Source organism: Numenius arquata, chromosome Z (genome assembly GCF_964106895.1).
Source record: "Numenius arquata chromosome Z, bNumArq3.hap1.1, whole genome shotgun sequence".
Classification (NCBI taxonomy): Eukaryota; Metazoa; Chordata; class Aves; order Charadriiformes; family Scolopacidae; genus Numenius; species Numenius arquata.
The window spans coordinates 15983838-16009339 of NC_133616.1; the positions used below are offsets into that span (position 1 = coordinate 15983838).

The 25502-nt window shown below is 38.1% G+C and overlaps 1 protein-coding gene across 1 annotated transcript in view; it reads right to left on the reverse strand.

Annotated features, from left to right (window-relative positions):
- Positions 1–1075: 1075 nt before the first annotated feature.
- OXCT1 (3-oxoacid CoA-transferase 1) overlaps positions 1076–25502 on the reverse strand; it is an 87258-nt gene continuing 62831 nt past the window's right edge. The window contains exons 14-17 of the mRNA XM_074166867.1: positions 18509–18598; positions 13317–13397; positions 11301–11402; positions 1076–4894 (exon numbers count right to left, since the gene is read on the reverse strand). Coding sequence (XP_074022968.1) covers positions 4859–4894; positions 11301–11402; positions 13317–13397; positions 18509–18598 — 309 coding nt within the window. The 3' untranslated portion in view covers positions 1076–4858. The remainder of the gene's footprint in view (positions 4895–11300; positions 11403–13316; positions 13398–18508; positions 18599–25502) is intronic.

Here is a 25502-nt window from a genome sequence, read left to right on the forward strand (position 1 = left end):
GTTACATAAATACGTTCAGGAAAGGAATTTCCCACCATGCCCCGGGTGTGCCCTGAAGTTGTTCCATCAAAACCTGCCCCACATGCTGCGGTATAGGTGTATTCAGACCCCTGGTCTACAGGAGCAGATGTGTATGGGCAGAAAAGGGGCTCTGAATACCGCAATACATGCAAGAAATGACGGGATATTGCAAAATAGGCAACAACAGGAGATAACACAAGATAGCACAAAACTGCCCAGATATGCCTGTAACCAACTTTCTCCTCTGGTCAGAGGAAAACTTTACTTTCTACATTTGTATGAGTGGATTTTGGAGCTGCAAGACTGTGTATTATCTCAGTGTTTTTGGCACTTACCTTGTAACCCCCTCCACAGGGGTGACAGACCGTTGGATTTTGACCACACATAAATTACTGAAGAGCTGCATTTCAGAGCGAATCATCCAGGTTTTTTTCTGGGCCTAAACATTTTTCTTCACGTTTATCAACTTGCTTTCTGATGATACTGAAGATAAAGCGATATTATGACATATTTACTCATGACCTTATGACACGTATGGGAGGATGACCCCACTATCCACAGACAAGCATTTTCATCACTTGGCCACCATCTGCTTTGTCATTCACCAGGTGGTTAATGGAATTTGTCTTCATGTGTCACCTCGCACTATTTTCAGAGCGTAGCCATACACTAACATCAATGATTAACATCTCCAATGCTATCGTTTCTACAGCAGTTTTAATCAAAAGGTAAAAAATCACTTCTCTAAGGACTACATATGTAGTCCATTATTTGACTTGATTGAAAAACACGTAATTACAAAAATGAATGTGATAATTATGTTTGAGATTGACCCAGCAGACACCAGTGAGAAGAGAGAACATGGAGAATTCAGCTGTTACCTGAGTTTCAAGCTTCATTATTTCTGTTTATCAAATCCCTCCACCCTCAGCCAAGACCCTGAGGTTTTTGCGTGTGCTTGAGGTGTGATGTGCTGGTGTGAACACAACCTAATCTTCTACTGGTCCTCATGGCAGAACAGAATGCCACGAACAAAGTAACAAGAGATGAAACTCAAGATTTTTAATCTTTATTTTATTGATTGTTTTGCAAATGCATAGAAGGACTTTGAAATTTAGTTTGCAGAGCTTACAGTGCAACTACATTTCTATAATATTTCATTTTTCTGCTTTTTCAGGGACAAAAGTCAATAAAATAGAAACTGAAGTAAGTCCAATGTGATAATATAGTAGAATCTGCTTCTTCAGGACAAAGAGTACCCACTGTCCCTGTCTTGTGAAGTGCTGTCAAGCAGGGGACGATCTCAGTGATGCCCCAATAAAACTTCATGCACACCATCAACCACTAAAGAGGAACAAGAAGCTCTCACCCCTGCAACACCAATCATTGCAACTACTCCTCAGAGTATACCTTACCTATGAACCACACTTGGGGTCCACAGAAAAGGAAATACTTAGGAGTGCTTTAATTTCTAATCCTACTTTACAAATCAAAAAGTGGAATCACGGCTTGTTGCAATTAGCTTGTGCGGATACATGATGTTTTCATAACAATACCAATACTCTACCACAATATATTGTCCGCAAGATAAAAAAATTCAAGTGTGACATACATATATTTGCACCACTGTTGTATACGGAGAAAGCCTGTTCTCCTTTTCCTCCCCGGTTTTCAGCATCATATTGACTTTTGCTCTCTTGCATTAACAGACACGCATAAAAGAAGACACAGAACTCAAATATCCAGCATGTATAACAATCTTCAAGTACTATTCCATACTCTTGATTGAGTGTGATCCCCAAGCTGAAGAGAAAAAATGACCTGTTGTACAGACCTTAGCTGGTTATTCCCCACAACGTCCCTGTGAGGTAGGAAGAACAACATCCCCTTTTCAGCAACAGGACAAGGCAGAGAGCACAGGTGGCATTTCCAAAGGCAGTAAGTGGAGAACTAGAAAAGTTGAAACTCAGGAGTTTTTGGCTCCTAATTCTTTGCTTCAGAAACCAAAGTGCTGAACTCCCAGACATTACCAGGTCATAAGTCTTTTTATAGCCATACATTAGTGACAACGATGGCTTCTGTGCGTATGCCAGCAAAGCGTAGTTCTATGGCAGAAGCAGCAAACATGTGGTGCTGCCCTCAGACACTTCTATGGTACTTTATGTATGTTCACTGTAATTAGCTCATCAGTCCTACAACTAATGTTACATAGGTAATTGCAATAGATCAACATTTCATTTATAGGTTTCTTTAAGACATCTCCAGCTATTTAATCATGTTATTTTTTCTCTGGATAAGTTAACAGTAACTCCCTTCCCCTGTGTAATAGTTCTTATGCTCCTCCCTCTAAAACCAGAATCCATTCTGGGTACTCTGTATGAGAGCTTTGAGTGACAACAAGAAGACACCCTTAGGGGTCGCACCCGTCCCCTCAGGGTAGCTCTTCACCCATCCTTGGCCCTGAAGGCATAGGTAGGCACCTTTTGCTGTGTACAGCACCACAAGGGTCAGAATTGTCACTGAAGTGTCTTTATGGACTGGGGAAGAGGCCTCTGGGCTGCTCTGTCCAAAACCAAAACTGTTTCACACTGAGCTAAAATAAAGTCAACTTTTGTTGTATAGAGACTTTAAACCTGCAAAACCTCTGTGAGCAGGACTTCAGTCCACCTCCACAGCAATAGAAATGGCCAAACTCTAAGAAACTAACTTGTCTGGAATGAGTGAATAACATAGAGAATACACTTAAATAAAGAAAACAGGTGAAAACTAAAGCTAGGTAAAAACTCACTTGTGCTAATCCTGGGTTAAGGTATTCTGAGACACTTTGATCTATGTAGTTTCATCTTGCATGCAAATTAGATATCAACCACATCACTGGTATATGTTTAATCATTAAATTAGCATTAGTCTTTGCACAATGCTTTTCTTTCCCATGGGTTCAGCATCAGGTCTTGCCTATATATGAAGACTATACAACCGCCTACCACCCATTAGCATGTGTGAGTTCAAGTCATACAACCTAGTATTATGGGAGTACTTTTGTACCAGCAAAAAGGTGCTTACAAAGGCATTTTGTTTATTCCTTTGTGGGAAGCAGGATAACCCATTCTGGTATTGACAAGAGACTATCAAAGAATTGTTTAGAGTCAGTGCAACTAAACAAAATAATCTCTCTAAGCAAAACAGTTTTACTGCTATAAAACCCGTGTGCAGATCAAGACAAATTGTATGACTGACCCATAACAGAGATGGAAAAATGCAGTACAAAGGCGAGTACAGGAGCTCAATACTGCAGGATTTTCCTGTCTGGTTCCTTAGAAATGTGTTACATTTCTTCTGCAACATATACCAACTATGGTGAATACCTCATTCATCAAGTATTAGAATGTCCTTCTATACCATATCCCCACACTGCTTATCACACGTATGATAGGCGCGCATATATATATATATCTATCTCTCTATCTTTATTTGTGCATCCATGTTTTACGTGTTTTTCAGTCACTTAATCTGCTCTGGTCCTGATGTCAAACATTATGTCAGGAATTATTTTAACTGAAGTGTTTTACGTGTTCCTATTTATATGAATGACAGAAACCACTATACTTGGACAGAATACTGTATTTTAGTAAATGCGGACTTCCAGTAAATTTTCATTGTGTATAACAAAGACACACTGTGTTGATTTAGGATGTGAAATCCAATACTGTCATATTACCTATTTGCAAAAATAGCAGTCATTTTGTAATTAATAACAGGGAAAGGAAGATCTTTATCAACTAGCAGAACCAGCATGAAAGAATGACTTTTCATTTTGATTGTCTTACGTCTTCATTCTAGCTATCGTGAGTCCAAACTCTTTAGTTTTTGCCAATGCCTTGATCAGCAAGTGGGGTAAACTTACTGCTTTTACCCTTAACAAAGTATATTACCTCCCAAGTGCCCACAACATTCTCTTCCCCCATTTCTCTACGTAACACTGGAAGAACAGACCTCACTCCAGAAACAATCTGCATTTACCTTCGAATGGGGGCTGAGGGGGAGAATTATATTGAGGGAGTAAGAGTGGTTCATGCGGGACAATTGTGCAGCTACCAGTTGCCTGCATGGGGAAAGAGACTTTTTAATATTCCTCCTTCATATTAGCTTCGTTCTAGTTTGTATGATTTAAATAGAAGGAGTCAGAGTTGGACTTTGGGAGGTGTAGGCTTCTTAATGCCAACAGACACACACCATGGAAACAGCATACATTCAGGCCTAAAACATCAGTTTTTTCCACCAGTATAAACAGTTTTGTCACAGACTCATTAAAAGGTTCAGGAAAAGGGAAGTCCATATTTCTGATGTCTCTCCACAGCTGTCTATGTTTGCTATAGATCACTCCAGAAAAAAACCCCACACCTTTACAGGAGAATGGACATGGTAAGTGCTGTAGTTCCAGAGCAATAAAGTGACTTGTAAGTTTAATGACATCAGGAAAAGCAGAGGCAATCATAAGTTTTGCATGGTCATTTTCTGAATCTATGTAAAAAATGTAGTATTTGGCAGAGACTACAAGGCATTTTTTGACCATGTTCATTAACATTTTAGTACAACATTATTCAAAATTCAGGGAATAAATTCACCCTTCCATTAAAATTGGTAATGTTATGAAAGTAAAATACAATTTAGGCTGATAGTCACAGTCTGAGTTTAACTGCCTGGAAACTACTTACAAAGCCCTTAAAAAAAAAAAAAAAAAGACGTAAAATTGCAAAACAGTCATGGATTTCTCTTCGCTGAGCTCCCATTTGGAAACAAGCCTTCTGGCAAGTTAAGCTCGGTCTGTATTTCACGTTTAAATCTGCCTCATCGGTATTAGTTTTGGCGAAACCTAGCAAGAAGGAGGGAAAAAACACAACAGTTGGCATACAGATATAGCAGTACAACACACCGTTCAATTCCACCTCTATCAACTATGTGCCACTGAAGACTAGAGACACTGTATTTATTTAAACTGATATATTTGCAGCATTTCAGACATAAACACTCCCACAACTAAATTTTCTGATGCAGGAATAGAAAATATGTGCGGCGCTAGTAGCTAGCCTCGAAACTTCATTTATTTTGAGTTGATTTATTGACTTAAGAATGCAAGCAGATTAAACTTGGACAGCCAAACCTCTACTTGCCCCTGCTAACTGCACGGTTTTCTCAGATGGCTTCCAATGCCAGCAGAAGGGACAGCTGAACTCTGGTGAAGCAGCTCCTCAATTATACAGCATCCAGGATGGCATACGAAGGCAAATCACAAATAGGCCATGGCTTAGTTAATGTACTGGCTGATAAATGGTCATAGTTTGGGTACAGTGGGGCTGTGCTTGCCATGAACAGCGATAGGAGAGACAGCTGCAGATAGGCAACAGCTTCAGCCATCACCTTCTAATCCCCTTGCATTCACGCATCAATAAACTGAATGATGTAGAGGCAACAAAACAGATTATATTCAATATACGATTGATTCGCCACTGCAATATTAGCGTGCCAAGGAATCTTAAGCTGCTGATTCCCCTTCTTTGATCAACAGCCAAGATCATTCTGCTTTTCCTCCCCACCCACCAGGAGATAGGATGCTGTCTGTCAATGCTGGGTCTGTACAGAAGTAGTCAGTATGTTTTGGAACATACATATTAGCAGGTGATATACAATTAAATGTTTACATATTATACAGATACTGTACCTACAGTATATGTATACATTTCATTTGATTATTTGTTTGATGATTATATTTCAATACTTTGTATTAATTAAATGCTTATAATTTTACCTATTTTTTTTAAATTTGCCTTCTTCCGTTCACATTCATTTGACTTGTTTAATGATGATATAGTTTAATACTTCTAATTTTACCTTTTTTTTTTAAACGTGGTTTTTTCCATTCACATTCATTTTTGTGTGAGGACATACTTATGTATTCTATTGTTTTAATTCCTTATACTTGTAAAAATCAACTAGTGGTATTATAAGATATCCAGCAGACCAAAAATAAAGCACAGTAAGCCTAAATAGGAAAGTATATGAGGAAAGAAGGTGTAAATGGGAACAACACGCAGAGAAGACTTTAAAGAGTAGCAACAGTTAACATCTGGTTGAACCCTGACTGCAGGTTTACACAACTATTCTGAGGAAAAGCTCTCCACAGAAGATTCAAGCCTCGTTAAGTATCTCCTGTTCCCAGGAATATCCTATCTAAATAGGTGCCTCAAGATGAAGATCAAAAATAACTCATGAGATCTTACTTGTTCAGGGTGAAAAACAGTTCCACAGATAGCCTGGCTCCTGGTTGATTACTGTGTCCCACTGAATCATGTAATGCATTCCCTCTGCCTCCTTATCCCATCTTTTTCACTTAACAGTACTGAACAAGCTAACTCGTGAAAGAATGATATATAAGGGCCTTTCCTAGCATTAAAGCCTCTTGCTTTTAGAGGTACAGGGCTGTATTTCCTGTACCAGTTAAGAGTTCTACGTTATCCTTCCTCTAGCCACTGTATATCATCATTTATAACCCTATGAGAATAGCCACCAAGGAAAGCTTACTTCATGAAGCATATGTTTACTGTATCACATGTTAATGAAACATTTTCAGTGGATGGAAACTGTTCATTGATTTTTCAAAGTTGTGTGTGAACTAGGATAATAAATAGATGTAATAGGTACAAGTGTAGAGGAGCTGGAGAAACTCCATGAGTGCACCAGCATTCCTGGTCTAGCTCCAGAAATGTTTCAATGTTTCTGAACTGCCTACGTGCCTCACTTAATTTGGGCCTATTTCTGCCTCACCCAGGGATTGGTTCCATTGAAATACAGGCAAAAACTGCAGGATGAAGATAGCACCATTAAAATCTGTATTCTGCAAAAAAAATGACAGAAAGCCATTACTGGAGGAGATTATTGTTTTTCTGCTGCCGTAAATTTTGGTGCCATCAAAACCTCAAGTGTTTTACATTTGAATGAGCATTTTACGTTAAATGAAATGTCTGCACATCTGATGCTAGCAGCTGTCATTTGTGTGTGCCACTGCCCGCTTCGGAAGGGGTCCGATCTCCCTGAGCGCTGAAGCGCCACAGTGCCCGCTGAAGATAACAGAGGTGGCGAGAGCCCAGTACCACTCAGAACTGGACCCAAATAGTGCTGTTTGCTCTAAATAAAATGTGATTAACTAAGCAGAAAAATGCTAACATAGCAAAAGGGATGGTTTGTGCTTAGAAAACAAGGAGTAATCAAGTTTGAAATGCAGAAAGCCCCCTGTGTCCACTGCTTTAAATCCCAGTAGAGTCAGCCAATTTGGTAACACCCTGTGCTAAGAGCACAGCATTTGGTAAGGGTTGGATGTGTTTAATGAAGACTATATTACGGAACAGTTTTCAAAAGAAAAAAAAAAAAAAAGACCACCAGTGTTAGCATATTTGTTAAAATAATAAAGTTGTTTCCTTATTAACTCCTAATCATTTGAAATTGCAGCTAAAAGCAAAGCACAATACCAACATCGGCTTTTGTACCAAAACCTGTTCCTAATGTGACTTTTGCAGTGGGGGTGATTGATCAGGAAAAAACACAACATCCATTTAAAAATTGACTCAATCCTGCAACAGCCTGTTTCCACGAAGGAAAATGTACTTCCAGAAAATAAAACCATATCCTCTATTATTTTGTACTCACTGGCTTGAACCTGGACAGTCAATTTCTTTTTAAACGTAACACTAGTCAATTGCTATTAAACTACCCAATGTTTCCTTGGCAGACGCTTTTCCTAAAAGGTAACATGGAGTTTAAGATTATTTTGTAAAACTGAACTTTTACATTAAGAAAAAAAAAAAGAGGGGGGGAATAAGTAAGAGGGGGGAAGCAGTTTTTGCCAACAGACTTATCCTGATTTATTTTATAATGAAATACATCTGCAAAAGTATGGTTCTCGATCTGTTCTCTTATGGTCTCATCAACGGTATAAGCCAGTACAAGCCCAAACAGATTACCTGCCAGGGTGATCGATACGCTAGGCTACAGCAAATCTGATTTAAGCATACAAGATAAGCCAACACCTTGTCTTCACAGCACAGTAAAATTGAGGGCAAATTGTTTATTTTTTATATGATGCCAGTCTATAAGGAAGATTTTTGACTCTAAGTCACGTTTTCTTTGACATTTTGTTGTCGCAAATGTCCTTTAGGAGATGTTTTTCCAAATAAGCAAGCAGGCTGTGGTGAAAATGAGACTGTATAGCCAAATGAGTATCCAAGAAAGCTGTTTAGGCTATGAAGTTCTCTCCTCCAAAAAGGAGTAATCTGCATGGGGACGGATAGTTATATATAAAGGTACAGCCATCCCTTAAAATCTCACTTGTAATGAACCTAGAGAAAAGTTTGTTTTAGTTCAGATCATTCACTGCATCCACTGAAAAAAGCTGCTAGGAAAGGGGTCAACTCCTCATTTTCCACCCATTAGCTCTGCTTCAAACTAGCAAAACATATGATCCAAAAAAACTGCTTTTACTGTAGCAATACAATATCACTAAAGTTCCTGTCATCGATATGAACAGGAACAAGATGTCTCATTCAGTGAACATAAATAATAACAAGCACAACTGCTACTCTTGCAAGGAAGTCTGAGGCAGAGTCTTGAAATGTAGAAAAAGGGACTGAGGATGCTGCTCTCTGAACAAATGCCTACTGCAATGCTCAAATCTCTGTTTTCTGAACTCCAAACCTAAGGAGCTGTAGGTGTTCGCTGTATATGAAAATCAGGCCATCAAGGGTCCAGTATTACATAGCAGTGATCACAGATCACTGCTGTCACAGATGTCAATAGAAGTTTGGGTAAAGATTTCAGTGAGAGGAGAACTGGGTCATTGTGGCCTGGGAACATTCTTTACAGGAGGCAAAAAAAAATTAAAAAGAAGAAGGGTATAGCCAGTGCTCTTCTGTGTCACAGCTTTAACAAACAAATCACTGTGGTTCATTGTTTCCATCCGCAGCACTACAGAGATTTCAGGCACTTTTGGAACTACCAATCAGCCAGTAACGCTGACCCCTGCGCATACCTTGGCAGAGGTACATGCTTTGCAAGCATTTATGCAAGCCGCGTGCTTTCAAGGTAAGTACATGAAAGTGCATAAAGCAAGCAGCATCTACATTTTTCATGCCCACATCTCCCTTAGTGCAGCTCAAGATTCTGTGCATGACCACAGCAGCCACATGAAGCAGACCGCGCTGGAGGTTGCCTTTAGGAGAACTAGGAAGCGGTGCCTGTGAAGTGTCCCTTCCTGATCCCAGCGAGGCAGATCCCAGGGACCCAGGTGGTGGATTGCTGCAATACCTCTCATCAATTGCTAACTTCAGGCTACCCTAATGATTAAAAATTTATACTACTCGTTTGTAAAATCTACAGGAAAGCACTAAGGGACAGTGGGTGGTGCTAATCTTTTCTTTGGTCCTAACAGTCTTGCTCTACCATACCCACCATGCTGCTACAAAGCTTAATCTCACAGCCCATCATTTTAGGCTTATCCCTTCTTTTTCTGAATTCTTTGGTTGCTTCTGCTTTCATTGCCTTGAGCCTAGGCTGCTGGACTTTACTTTGGGTAACACACTCTCAATTAAATACGTATCTATTGGTCACCAGAACCGAAAAGAAACAAACTCCTTCCAAACAAGCAAGTTTGGAACACTTAAGGACTGGTGTCCTCTGACAACAAAAGTATTTTCCTGTAGTTTCAGTCTATTTAAATACCTACTAAACATGGCACCTTCAAATTCATCATGAAGTTAATCCCAAATTAAAGAACAAAACAAAGTGACTGACTGCAAAAGATACGAACCTACAAGGTCAATTTATGTTTTAATTCTGGACGCTAGCTGTTTGGCAGGGCTGATCAGCCAAAGAAAAAGAAGTTCCAACATTACTGAAGTTTTAAAAAATTGATCATTTTTTCCTAAATCAGAGTCAGAGGATGAATGAATAATTTCTTTTGCACACAGAATGGCTGAATATGGAAGGTTGTTTCCACTGTAAATTAAAAAATCATAATGACTTCCATAAAAAGTTACATGGAAAATTAATAATGGAGCAAAGTGATTTTGTAGAAGTTTCCTGCACATTGCAGTTGCAGGTCACTCATCTTTAACCGAACAATTTTTCTCAGATAAACGACTGTATTTTCAGAATTGAACAGCTCTCTATTTAAAATATTTAAAACTCCACAAGAAGAACATACACTCTCATATTTAGTTATCAGAAATGCTCCTTATGGACACAGGAAATGAATGAAATTCCACAGGCTGATTGCTCAGAAAGTTTTACTTCCTGCCAATAGAATGTTTAAAGCCTTAATTACAAACTCTTTCACATACTAACTACTCTGCCATCTTTCAGTAATGTGCCCTAGCTCTGCCATGAAACTCTGCAAAGTGGAAGAGCATTGCCCTTCATTACCAAATATTCCCCAACTATTTTTACAGCACAATTTGTATACTGTCATACTTGCTGTCCCCACGGAAGCAGGGCTGGCCTGCCCCAAAAGACTTCAAGACACAAAAGAAAAAATTTCATAATGTGCATGTAGGAGATGGCCATGAAGAAACTCTATGTTACCAACCCCACATATGCAATCAGTTAAAACCTGATGCAATACAGTTCTCTCTTAATAAGCCGGCTTTGTGTTAGCATTAAGTAAGACTTAAGAACGAATGTGAAGATCAAAAGGCAGCGGATTTCCAGATTAATGCTGAGCCTCAGTTTCATTTGTACAGGGCAATGAGAGAGAATAAGCAAAGATATCAACAGCAGAGCATTTAATTGATTGGCACTAGTGACACAGAGTGGACACGTGTAGTCACCCTTGTTGAGAAGATTCACAACCCCACCTAAACATAGCATGAAAACTTAGCAACAGAGAGTTAGGTAAATTAACTTATACAGTGGAAAAATAAATATTCACCTACCTCTGAGATATGAATCAGCTCCCCTCTTCAAAACATCATAAAAGTTCCCTTTCTACATTGTCCTTTCAGTCATTCCCCATCTCCTCTGTTTTTCCTAGCTTCTAATGCTTCCAATATAATCATACTAGGTTAGCCCTAAATTATCTTCTCATTTTTATTGTAAACTCTACAGACAATCTAACTCAGCCCCCACCTACGAGGAGGAAGAAACTTACTGCATTTACAAGTCTTCATGTGATATTTGTGGAGAATATTTGTTCTGACACCAGACTAACTATATTTGTTCGTAAAATGACTTACTGTGAAGTCACAGCCAGTGCTTTTCTTGATATCATCCACTGTCAGTCCTTCCCAGATTTCCACAAGGGTCAATCCCTTCTTCTTGTCCACATCAAAAACAGCCTGTCAAATTCAAATAGCACACAATTACTTTTTATTATCAAAGCAGAAAATGTAAGCAGAGGATGTAAGTAGTAATATTGTAACAAAATGGTGTGCTGAAGTAGGTAGCCTTGCCTCAGTAAGAAAAGATGCCATTATCCATTGCCATTCTCACTTTTCTGACTGACCAATAGAGATTTCTGCTACATTTATCTGTACCTGAAAGAACCTAAAATATGACATGTGTTAGTTTTGTGGGAAAACCTGCAACTGTTTTTCATTGCATGAAATGAGGACCATGCCTCCTGCTCCAATCTGGTGAGAACTGGAGGTCCGAAGGAAAGGGCTGAGACGCTCTTTGCTGCAAGACAATCCAAAGTAGGGCAGTACAGAGATGTTGTTCACCTTCATCAGATTATAAGCTTCTCCAACAGCTATTGCACACCCAGTTCAAATTATAGTATTTTCAGAAGCTAACAACGAAAGGCAAGATTTCTTGTTGTATTTTTAATAGAAAGCCTGGGAGGAAGTGGCTGAAGGAGCAAAGGCTCTTCTTTCTGATATCCTCATAAAATATGCTTTCCACTTCCAGGGCTTACAATCGCATCAAATAAAAACACCTGTAAAACAATGTGCACTTTTAACGGTGCCTACCAGAGGGAGACACACAGGTTGCAAGCTAGTTGCCAAGGAAACCATAAGGTCTATAGTAATTTTTTTTGGAAAAAAAAAGAAAAAGTAATGTCAGTAGCAAAAGACCAGTGAAGACTGACCTTGAAATCAAAGTGAAGTCTTAAACTCATCACAAAAGTGTACTAAAGTTCAGCTGTCCTCTAGGCACATGAGACTGATTTATGGGACCGAAAATGACAGCTCTTATAAATCTTAAAAGAGAAGCTGGCCATAAGGAATATACGCACTAGGAAGCTAGTATGGAAACAGAATTTGCAACGCTATCTAAGTACTGATGTGCATTTGTGTCATCTCCTAATAAAGCACCCAGATCTGAAAAGTGGTGACTCAGAGAAATTTCTGCATGTTGTTTATTTTCTATCAGTCCTTGTTCACTCTCAATTTTTTGTACCTTACATTTGTATGTGGTCAGTTAGTAGAGGACTGGAAAAACTTCCACATTTTCATTTATTTTCCCTTACTTTGTGGAGAAAAAAATTCTTTAAATTACAGTAGCAATGTACCACCAGGAGAAAGCAAATTCTACATCAGCACCTTTGATGCATTCTACTTAGTATGATAGATGGTTCACAGAAGGACTACTCTAAGCCCTTAAAAATGTAAACACTGATAATAAAAGGAGTATGATTACAGTAAAAACCTTAAGTTACTTATCCTTTGTTGAAAAGATCCACTAATGTACTTTGAGCAGCAGCAATATGAGATGCTCACATGTACTTGCACTGGAGGGTAAATTGCTTCACAAAGGGAATCAAGTAAGGACAAAAGAGAAGCCCTGATACAGCTACAGGTTGTGTTTCTCTGAAAGAGTCTGTAGCATGCACCAAGGAAGATGCCAACTGTCTGACACATACGTGCTATACAGTTGTTGCTCTGCTGGGAAAAAAACGAGCCGTGATTACAGCTGTATTTGAGGATTTTCAGGAATACTTTGGGAAAAATAAGGAGATACGCACTTTGCATACTTCTCAAGCACGGCATCTTCGTTCTGAAGGTGCCTAAAAGTACAGTCCAGTATGCTAGATGTCAATGGTGAAAGCTTTAAAAGGAAAAAAGAGCCCCCAGACCTCTGGAATTGAACTCCAAGGTAATCTTTGCCCTTCACTGGCAACAGATACTAAATATATCTTTCATTTTTACTAAGTTTTACTACTTTTTACTAAGCTTTACTACTTAACTGAGTGTCCCTGCTCAGGAGTAGAGGAGGAAAGTATTGACAAGGATTCAAGAAAAGTACTTTACCTTCTCTGTAATGATGCGGTTTACACATTGTTTCCCAGTAAGTGGTAGATTGCACTTTTCCAAGATTTTATGGACGTTGCCCTGTGTTTAACAATACACAGACAAACATTAATTTTCAAAAACAACAAAGCTTACTCAGAATTCAAATATGTACATGAAAATCACAGCTGTAGCCATTTGGTGTTATTGATACATTCACTGTACTCAGAACACTCTTTGAATTCACTTCTGTTGCAGATTACGTCTTTGGTAATTTGGGACAGTTATTACTTAAATCCCACATATAGGGAGATGACTAATAAGAATCTCACTGTATCACTGAGTGGGCTCCTGAGTTTAGAAGTTCTGCTTAATAATTTGTCTTTCCAGCTGCAATGTGAGTATAAGAGTTACATGGGACCTCACTGATGACACATAAAGGAGAAAAACTAGGGAAAGACATTGCGGGCACAACATTTCTGTGTCTTACACTTTATAACAAACAGTATGTGCAGGATCAGCCATACAGACAGGCATTTCAAATCCCCAGGGTTCAAGTGCATACTAATGCTCTGAAAATAATAAATCCATTTTTTTTAACCACATTGAATTCCCATTCCCTCCATCTCTCCAGGAAAGCCCAAATTCAGACTAAGAGATGATTACAATCATCTTCAAGCACTACACAGGAGTTACGTTATCTCTGTTTTAGAACAGATCAGCATGCAAATATAGAAAAGAATGCATATACAGAAAACATGATTTACTTTAAGGCACTTCCTTTTCGGGAGCTACTCTACCTTTTCTGCCAGCTACTCTAAATCCTGGGAAAAGTATTACCTAATGTGAAGCCATAGCTTCTGACATGAAGCTGGGCAGGTAAGGTTTGGGTAGTGAGATCTGTTCTTTTTTTTTTCCCCCTTTTTTCTTTTCTTTAATTTTTTTAATAGGAGTTCACAAATGGCATTAGATCCTGCTAAATGAATGTAGGCTGCAAGAGCTCTGAATGGATAAAAGAGATGGATCACTACATTTTTAGTCAGTATTTGTAAGCGTTTTACAGAGGTAGCATTAAGTGCACATTTCTCCCATTATTACATCCTTTTATTTTTTGTCTAATTATCAATTTTCAGTTACACATTTCAAAACTCTCAGAGTATTACATCTCATTTAACCATCTGAATGCAGTACCTTTTAAATTTACAATCATCAGTTTGCCTTAAGGCTTAATACAAACTCAGGAACCACCTCTCAGACAGTTTGACTCCTGAGTGATAACAAAATGAGCAATCCATGTGCTTCTGAATTTATCTTTTTCTGTGAAGAATTATTTCTTCATTCTAATTCTAATTATACCGGCAAAATCGACATTTGGTATCAAGGCAACTACTCTGATGAAACTCACTCACTCTTAATGAAAATAATGACTTGTGACAGAGTTATTTTCAATTGATCTACTTGTATCTTGTCCATCTCAAGGACCTTCCTATGCACTTTGCCTAACAGCCAAGATTAATGTGTGCTATTTGTAATACCTTCAGTAGCATATCAGGTATACTTCTCAGTCATATGAAATGAAGTGTCTCTTCTTGGTACCCAATTGAGATTGAAACGCATGGACTTGCAGAGGTGACAGCTTGAATGGCTCCTGTGACCCTGAGAACTGATGCATTCCAGCCTCTTAACACTTGAACTGAAGATTATTGTATTACTGCTTAGTATTAAAGGCGACTTTTTGAAAACATCCATCAGGGCACTATCAGAATAGGAATCCAAACGGAACTGCATAAATTTTTACCCTCTGAGTTTACATGGGATTTATTCAGATAAAGGAAAAGATTGTTGTGTAGATACATAAAACTTTAAGGTGTTTCAGTCTGCTTTAAGTAAAAAACTCTGTTGTTGAAGAACAAAGATATCTTTAATCTTCCACAACACATTAAAATCAAAACTATTCACAATGATGGAAACATGTTTTCAATACAGTGCTCCATGGTTCAATCACATCCAGATCAAGTACGTAAAACTAGTCTCCATTCTACTTTTCTGAATGGTGTAGCAACTCATTTCATAACACGGAACAATTACCAGCCAATGATGTCAATGATGGTATGGGCGTAAGAACTTGAAGTTTATTTCTCTTACGCAGTATTTAGCAGATTAGGCACAGGTGCACAGTGACTGTTTAGAGATTAAACAACAACCTTATATTCTATTATTTTTCTTCATGGTTATAAACAAAAAAGTAGCTTAGCAAAAAATACATTAAGAAATATTACAAAGAAGGAGACTTAAGGTCCATTTGCAAAGTGTCTCATGGTGGCCTAAGCACATGGAGCAAAAATTGAGGCCCCCCTTCCACAGAGATGCCCTCCTGGCATGCTGCAATGTATAGACATCCCAAGCTAGAGACTGCTTCTGGGCAATGCTACTTAATTGCCACTGATGAACTTAACCTCATAAAACAGTTCAGCCCCCTTCAAACAGACTTAATTATCTGAGCTCCTCCATCCTCCTGCTGATCACCCACAACTTCATTAGCTGGCTGTGAAAAATGTTTCTTGTTGTTTTAAACATGCTGGTTGCTAATTTCAGTTTGCTACCCCTACTTCTTTTATAAGATGCCATTTTGCATTGATCTTCTCCATGCTTAATATTTTGTGTATTTCTATGTTGCCTTTCCCCGATAGAGTTTCTTAAGCTGAAGAGTCTTCTACAAAACTCATTTCATCTTCTGTCATCTTTCTTCTGTATCTTTTGGTTTTCATTACATGTAAAAATTTAAGGAATTAAAAACTGAAATAATTTGAGGCACAGTGTATTTAGTTTTGTTTGTAATATATTGCACATCAGAATTTAAACAGAGGAAAATTATTTGAGTATTTTTTGAGTGTTAAGACAGATACTAGTTTCACCCTCATAATTAAGTGTAAATTATATTTTGCCTGCACTGCAAGGACTCAGCCTATTGTTATATTTAAGAACTGCATCATGTGTACTGAAAGGAGAATGCACTTCTAAATTCTTAGAAAACTTTAATGTCTAACAAGCCATTACTATTACACAAAAACACTTGAAAAGAATTAAAAGATCCTTCACAAGATCACAAATCAGACAAAACTGACTGCAAGAACTACCTATAGCAACTTTTGAACAAGTCCATTGAAAGTGTTGTGTATATCCCATAGCCTTCCACTGTATTTCCATCCATCAAATCTTGACTGCTGTTGCTTTGGCATCTAATGATAGATTTCTTATTATTTATTTGGAAAATAAGGTGACAAAAATGTCCCCATACGAAAAACCCAGCAGAGACAGCAGACTGTCACAGTACACGCAGATATTTCTTTCACTCAGTAGCACACTGGGCTTTGAGCAGGATGAAAGATTGCTCCTCTGACGCAGAGATGCAGATGGAATAAGTTTGTGAGAAAATCTTTGGTGTAAAGAATTAAAGAGCTGTGAATATAAAGTCAGTGCTGTAAGAAGCAGTCATACCAAAAAAAAGCTTCTGACTTTCAGAAGCGGTCTTATGGGTGCTACATTTGTTGTGTATATTTAAAAAAAAAAAAAATTGGATTTCCGTATTTCATCATCTTCACTTTCATACAAACACAAAGAAGAAGTATGAAAACCTCAAAAAGAAGCTAGGTAAGAGGAACAAACATAGTATAGTTTTGCAGTGCCTTCACACAAAAGCAGAAGTATTTATGAAAGCCTGTAACTGGCTCTCTTAGAAGTGCACACCAGGCATCCCATGTACATAAGAGCCCAAGTTACATGTACGTACGCCAAATATAGTAAGTCAGTCTATGCCTGGACTGTTTGTAACAGTGAACCTATCTGTGTTTCCATCTTTTTCAGGTTTCAGAATCCCTACCGACAAAAAACCAACTAGCAAACAACTTCCAAGCAGTGTACTGAAAAAAGATACTGGTAATAGTATTTTTAAGAGAAAAACTGGCATGAATAATTACACTGTGTGTGGACTCTGAGCTTTAACCAAAATCTACAGTAATTAGAAATTTAGCATAAATATTTTTTCAGATCACATGAATACCTAAGTGTGTGTCTGAGCAAATGGATAATTGTATATCACAGTTTTTGGGAGGCTGTGCTAGGGATGCGAGCTGTATAGATGAATTTGCTTTGTACTTTCATTTACTTATTTACATATATGCACACGAAAAATATTTGGTCAGACTCAACTCTGTTACTGAAAATGTGCCCCTTGAGATCACAGCTTATTGTGAACTGTGAAACTACTATAGTTTTCAACAAATTTTTTTTAAAGGTTAAATTTTTAAAATATTTTTTTAATGAGAAAATTCATTCTTCAAATCACAATTAAAAAACATAATTATTAATATATTTAGCTTTAATATATACGTATTTACTATAGCTTACCACGCAAATCTCTTATGCCTACAACTTATGCATTCTCATACGGGTATTATCTTGAGCAATATGCAACTAATTCTCATTGCAGACATACAACAAATTTGGAATAACAGAAACAAAGAAATTAAACAAAAAGTTCATTTTTAAACATTTGATATAGTTCCTTGAAAATAGAAATTTTTGTCCTCCAGTACATTTTTCTCAGTTTGCACAGTCCCATTTTAGAAGTTTCAAATGACAAGTTTCCTATGAATTTCTGTGGGAGATGACTGTTTATATCTATAAAACTTACCTCACAAAGAAGTCTCTAGATTAACTTCTATCACATAATGATGTAAGGCAGCATGCATCTCATCATGCCAAAAAGATCTATTCTATTAAGCTGTCAGTACCAATTTGACTGGCAACTTCAAAGGTAAGTATCTTTCCATCATAACAATTATTTAACTATGGGGAACCTCACTTTTCAAATTATTCTGAGGCGAAGAGTAAAACCTCTGCAGTAGCATCTACTGTGGCTCTGGCAATTGCCACTCATTAAATTTGCATGAAGTAACTAAAAACTGTGTGCATCATTTAAACATCAAGTTAATATTTCATTTTTTTCCATGGTGAATGATTCACGTACAAGAGGAAAGGAACTCCTAACTAACTCCTAACCTCGCCCCCTGTTGCCCCTCCATAGCTAACAGCAAAACTGTCAAATCCTCGTGAAGTAGAAGAATGAATGTAAGATGTCTTTTTTTTTTTTCCTTCTTCCTCTTTTGGTACAGCATAAAACACTTATTTAGAAAGAAGCAGCAGAGCCTTACCTTGGCTGAGTGCTCCATGGTGACAACCACTTTGGTCTGTGCGCTGGATACCAGGTCCATGGCACCCCCCATTCCTTTCACCATCTTGCCCTAAAATTAAATTTTTAATGGAAATGTCACATTTTTACAATTTAAATCCTGCAGAGAAAGCCTACCTATTTCACCACCACTGTATTCAAACACTAGCAGAGCTTCATCAGAGCCACAGCAGCTGCCTCATTCTAGGCTCTGTACGATGCAAATAGGAAACGAATGATGAGTAGAATAAGGATCTACTGCCATGGCTGGTGCCCTGGGGTGTAACTTAAATCTGAGTAGTACCATTGGCTTAATGGAAGCCCTGACACTGAGGAGCAATGAATTTAGTTCCAATGGTTCTGACACTAGAAAAGCAAAGTGTTCATTCTTCTGTTGATAGAAATGTCATTAAATCCTGCCAAGGCAAGGAAAACAAATCTTTGCTTATGAAATGTAGCAACAAGAACATCTGAGCACTCTCTACCTGCCAGTGTAGAAACCCATGGCTCATATCACTGTATCAGCACAAACTGACCTTTTTGTTCTATTCCAGATGTTTGTGGATGTCATTTCAGAATACGGGCAAATAAATAAATGTGGATTGGTGTTCACTTCTGTTTGTCCCTCAAACCAAGCAATGCTTTCTGACTCTGTGACTCATTCAAGAGTGTCAGAATTGCACCTGTATTACAGCTTGGTGTTCAGATACCTCTATTTTTATTTTCCACAATGTTACAGCATTCAACCCTGGCCTGCTTCCACCACGGCAAACAGAAAACATCTGATCTTGGAAGGTAAGAGGTCCAGGCTTGGCAAACTTCTGACAGGAAATGACCGTAAGTACAAAGTTCTATCAGTATGAGCAGAGCAGTCATTTTTGGACAACAAGCACTAAACCCCAAAAACCAAACAAGGCAACAACCTCATATGCCACTCAAGAGCTGGTGAGGAGGGCAGAAAGGGGCGTGGAACAACAAGGCACCTGCATGATAGGGGAGGTTAGTAGGAAACACGAGGCAAGGAGTTTTACAGATTAAAATAAATTAATTTCTCTCTCAAGTGTCTTGTATTTACTCTCTTTTGACTGGCTATTAGCTGTAATTAAAATAAATTATGGAAAATAACACAATGGATGCTGTTTTATACATAAAACCTAAAAGCATATGGCTAAATGACTGAAAAACTTACTAGCATAAAACTTTTCTCTTATCCTTCTTTTTATTACCTATGTGATTCAGTACCTTACTAGTATCAGTACTTAGGGCCCATGATCTAAAACATATGGAAAATTCTTGTCTCATTAAGCTGCCAGGCCAGCAACTTACTCGTCTCCTGATCATTATGGCCTCTTGATCATAATGAATGGAATATACAACCCCTTCCCCCTCCAAAAAAATATCCTATTTTCTTACTGTTTGCACAGTGAAGAATAAATCACATCTTCCTATATTTATAAACAACCCCTTTAGAATTTCTCAGGTCAGATTAATATTTAATATTAATGATGTTAACTAACATTACTACTAAATATTTCTTTGCAAATATAAACCTGAAAGGGATCAGAGGATTTACCTCTGTCCTTAACTTCCTGGCACTGCTCAGATCATTCTCCATCCTACCTGGAAATACAGAGCTCGTACAGAGACTGCAGTGAGCTCTCACCTGCCTGCTGGAGGCTCACTGACAAGATAATGCAGAGTAGCTGAAGATGATGGATAATCTCCCCAGTAACTCAGAATGTGTTTGCATGGAGGACTTAGCTATCAATATACCTGTCCTGACCATGCTGTTAGTTCATTTTCCAGCCTTTTAGCTCTATTAAAGACCTACAACAACCAGGAAATATCTGAAGTAAGCGCCAATGAAGGACAGCACAAATCTACTGCTGGAGAAGTTGTCATACAGGACTGAGAGAACAGACTTCATCCCTTTGCGTAGTACGCAGAAGCAGGAAAATTCAAGTTAAGTTGAAAAGAAGGACTTAGGGGCCTTTAAATTGCTACATCTGCTCCTCCTCTTTAGGCAAACATCACTGTAAGGTGCCAGGTAAAGCAAATCAATTAAGCGTTAACTAGCCAAGTAATTACATGCTTTTATTTTGAGGAATATCCAAAGCATAAGAGCCTTACATTGCTCTCAGTGCATTTACCAAACTCTCACAACTTGCACTTTCCTCCACACTGTACTGGCATAGGGGACAGCTGCATCCTAAATTTGAATTAAAATGCTTGAGTCTGAAAAGTGATTCCCAAAAGACTTTTTGTTCCTTTTTGCCTGGGATAAGCATGCAAACCAAAACAGTTCTGAGATTTATAAACACTGCACATTTATAAGCAACAAGCCATTTCTGTTTCTTTTTAATTTTAATAGCATATTTAATTGCATTTGACATGTCAGGCTGTTTTATTTGAATACTTTGCATGTAAACTGCAGTCTGTCTATTATAAACATTTTCACCTCCTGAAGACCATTTGCAACAGCCACCTCTGCTGTGAAATCTCTGAAAAAAAATTAAATTGAGTTTACAGTGCTGGACACCCGCTGAAGTGGGAACTATACCTTTCACTTCAATAAAATCCTAGTTTTTATTTATTTTTGAATGAACAGGGCAAATTGCAGAAGGTAAACCTGTTCACTCTTGGTTACTTGATAAGGCATTTAAGTGTAATGTAATAACCTGTACAAAGCTCAAGTGTTTTAAACAATTCATTAACCCGCCCACCCCACCCACCCCCATTTATGTATTTAAGATTATTTTCGTTAGTTCCCAATTACACTGGTGCTGCTAGCTTAAGAAACCAGAAGGAAAGATTTAGTTCAGTGGCAGAGCACTGGTAATTTGAAGCACTATTATAGCGCCCACTTCATCAGCAAGAGCTTGAAGCAAGAAAAGCTTTTTGAGTTAGCCATATGCTTCCTGGGAGGTCCAATGTTGGTAATATTTATACAGAGGGTTAGGCAGAGGACAGAAACCAGCTGAGTTTCCTTGTAGCTTTGCAGTTTCCATAAAAGGTCCACATTGCAGAGAGGAATTCTGCTTTTCCCGTAGTGCTTCGTCAGCAGTCCTCACTAAGTCTCAGCCCAAATAATCTTGGGATGCAAGAGGTGGACATTCATGGACCTGATCAATTTTATTTTATTTTTTTTTAATTAGGATATTCAGCTCTTCTGCTTCTTCACAGCCATAAACCCACACAAAAATTATGAAATTTCTTATAATGCCTATTTATAAAAAAAAGAATTATTTTGTTATTGTGGTGATGGGGCATCTTTAAGAAAATATGAAAGAAGGGTACAGATTTTCTCATCTGATATCTTCATATTGGAACATCATTTGAGTGGTCAAAATGTAACATTAAAGAGCCTGAGAACATAATTTAGCCTAATACTAATTCCAAAACAGAAACATCCCTGTTGTTCTGGACACTTGTGGCATCCCAGCAGAAGCTTGTGAGTACTCCAAGGTGCACAGAACAGTCAAGATATGTGTTGGTTTGGGGTTTTTTTTTTGGAGGGGTGCACATTAGCACAGATCTTAGCTTTGTACAAAAAAGATACCAATCAGAAGGTAATATTAAAAAAATACATATGCATAAATCTACTCTAACTACACAAAAATGTAGATGACAATCCCTTGCCCATTGCTAACAGTTCAGTCCAGTGTTTAAAGGAAAGGTATGTTTACAGTTGATTCTAAAATGAAAGGCACAACTTTCCCAGATTTCACTTTTTGTTTCTTCAGTGCAAAAGACTGGATGAAGGATGTAACAAAAAAGATGGATAAAGGTGAAGTTCAAGTGTTTTGAAATGTACTTCCTTGTCCTATTTTCCACTGACTTTACGTCCTTATATGGCACAATTACAGAATTATTGCAATTATACTGTCAAGTATGACAGCTAAATTAGATTTTAGTCTGAGAATAAGACTAAATAAACATTACCAAGAAACACTGGGAAATCATTAATGGGATTTTTGAATCAGTAGAGTTGATAATGCAGCAACACAACAAAGAGTTAATACTGGCTGGATGCAACAAAGCTGAGCACACTCTACAAGCACAAGAAGGTGAAGATACATGTTAAAGGATGTCCAAAATAAAGATATAGTTGTATGGCTTAGCTATACAGAAAATGACCTGATTTCCAAGAATGCTAAGGATGCCAGGCATCTCCTAACACATACATAATGAAAGGAAAAATTAAAAACTAAATATAATTTTCGAAAGAATGGAACATAAGTTCTTGAGTGACTGATACTTCTTGGCAAAAATTTATTAATAACTCTTCCCTAAAATGTAGCATACACAAATAAGCATACTAACAATATGTATATTGTTACTTTCCATAACCAGAAAATTTAGGCTATATAAAATGCATGCAAAGAAAGTTGGTTAAATTTTATTCTTTTGTTCTCCCATAAAACTGACTTGAAATAACTGTTGGCAACAGATTCAAATGACTTAATGAAATTCAAATGAATACATTGAGAAACTGAAACTTAGGAGCAACTCAAAACAGTCTGTGACGTGGTTCATTGAAATGGATTTGCTTTACAGCAAAGAACATTATTTCAGTGTAGTGGGACCTTTGCATACTGTTTCCAAAACACACAGCATAGCATGCAATAATTAAATATTACTGCCAACATAACACTAGTCTTACTTGAAAGTGACGGTTCCATACTACAGTCATAATTGTTACCACTAACCCACAGATCAGGAGTCTTTAGACATATGCATATAATTTTAAGACAGGCAGAATTTCTTCAGTTGCGCTCATTATACAGATGCCTAATGCATAGCTGCCAGTTCCCACACTGAAAATTTAAGAGAGCATGAATAAAACACCAACAGTGAGCTCTTACATTCCTTCCATGCAGTCTGAAGATAAATAAACACAAACAAAATGGATAGAAAGATCCCTGAAAAGGGTGAAAAAAGTAAAGCTAACACAATACTCTCTCCTTTGAGGCTCCAGGACTCTTCCTATGGTGTTAATTACGTGCTGCCAGGGCTCTGTAGGGCTTCCAGGCACATGTTTGTTGGCAGCGAAGCAGTAAGCTGATATACTCCTGTAGGCTTCATTCCAAGATGCGTCCACAAAAATATAGTATCTCTTCATATTAAAATAATACCCCATTGAAATGCAGACTTCCAAGGAGACTCTAGGTAACTGCAGATCCTGTACTTCTCCTTTGTTCAGCTACTGCTCTAAAAGCCGTACTCAGTCATGCCCTAGGTATCAGTCAACTTCATATTACTAGTAAGAGAAACCCAGTCATTGAACATAATTAACCTGCATACTTTCTATTCATACAGAACTTAGCTAATTTGTAGCAACAGGGCTCCATGGAGAAGACCTACAGTGCTCTCAGGCATTCAGGGACACGTGTCCTTTCTCCCATCATTAAAAATTGTAACTTCAAGTCAGAAAAGCTCTTGCTGTGGAGCTCTCTGCTCTCAAAAATAATAAATAAAAACAAAACCAAACCCAAAAATTCCTCCCACAGTCACATACTCAGCTGGCCTATGCCAGTTTACTTTCATTTAAAAATGTCTTTACCACCGAACATGCAGTTCAGCTCGTGGTCAAAGTGCCCCAAACTGCACAAAAGATGTACTTTGAAGGCCTGTAGGAAAACTACCAATAACATATAAAATCATATTCCTAACGCTTTAGGTTATACTGGCCTCTACAGATGGTAAATTAAAAGATTTATTACTAAATTTTAATTGGGTTTCCTCATGTCTTCCTTTCAGATAATCTTTGATAAAGCTTAAAATTCTTGTATCATTTTCTTTCAATTTATTTCATCATTAAGGCTTTAATACTTTAGGTTTGGCTACTCCAAGTCACAGCATTAAAAATTAAGGCTGTTGCTTCTAAAAATCAAGGATTGCTTATTTATTTTTTCCAAGAACGATCCAGCTTTATTTATCCAAACTGCATCATCCTGAACAAATTACATCACCCTCTTCCTCAGCCCCCTAATTGCATTACCTTAGCTATCAAAACAAAAATTTTATACTCCAGCAGAAGAATATACAAAGCTAGAGTTAATTTCCTTGCTCAAAATTGTATTTGGTTTATATTGTTTGTAGGGAAAAGAGACATTAAATATTATCAGTCCCAGTACCATCCCTGAGGCTGCTACTTCTTAACTGAACTGCTGGCCACCAGGCTTTGAGCATGGTGGTTTAGGACACCACCAGCTTTCTGGGGCCCTTTGGATGTATCCTGTCTGCCCTCGTGGACTTACACATGCCCATTTTTCTTAATCAGTCCTCAGCCCTCTTCTACAGTGGGTACTAGCCATCCTCCACAAAATTCTACCACAAGCCATAAGAGGCCATGCCACTAAAGTCCAAGGCAAAGATGCTGAGTACCTCAGCCTTAATACTGAACCGTGGAATCATAGAATCACAGAATCATTTAGGTTGGAAAAGACCTTGACGATCATCAAGTCCAACCATTAACCTAACACTGGTGTCAAAACCACCACTAAACCATGTCCCTCAGCACCACATCTACATGTCTTTTAAATACCTCCAGGGACAGTGACTCAAGCACTTCTTTGGGCAGCCTGGTCCAATGACTGACAACCCTTTCAGTAAAGAAATTTTTCCTAATATCCAACCTAAACTTCCCCTGGTATCACTTGAGGCCATTTCCTCTTGTCCTGTTGCCTGTTACTTGGGAGAAGAGACCGACACTGACCTCACTGCAACCTCCTTTCAGGTAGCTGTAGAGAGCGATAAGGTCTCCCCTCAGCCTCCTTTTCTCCAGACTGAACAACCACAGTGCCTCATAACACTTACTCCCTAGACCCTTCATCAGCTTTGCTGCTCTTCTTTGGACACACTCCAGCACCTCAATGTCTTTCTTGTAGTGAGGGGCCCAAAACTGAACACAGTATTTGAGGTGTGCCTCACCAGTGCTGAGTAGAGGGGGACAATCACTTCCCTTGTCCTGCTGG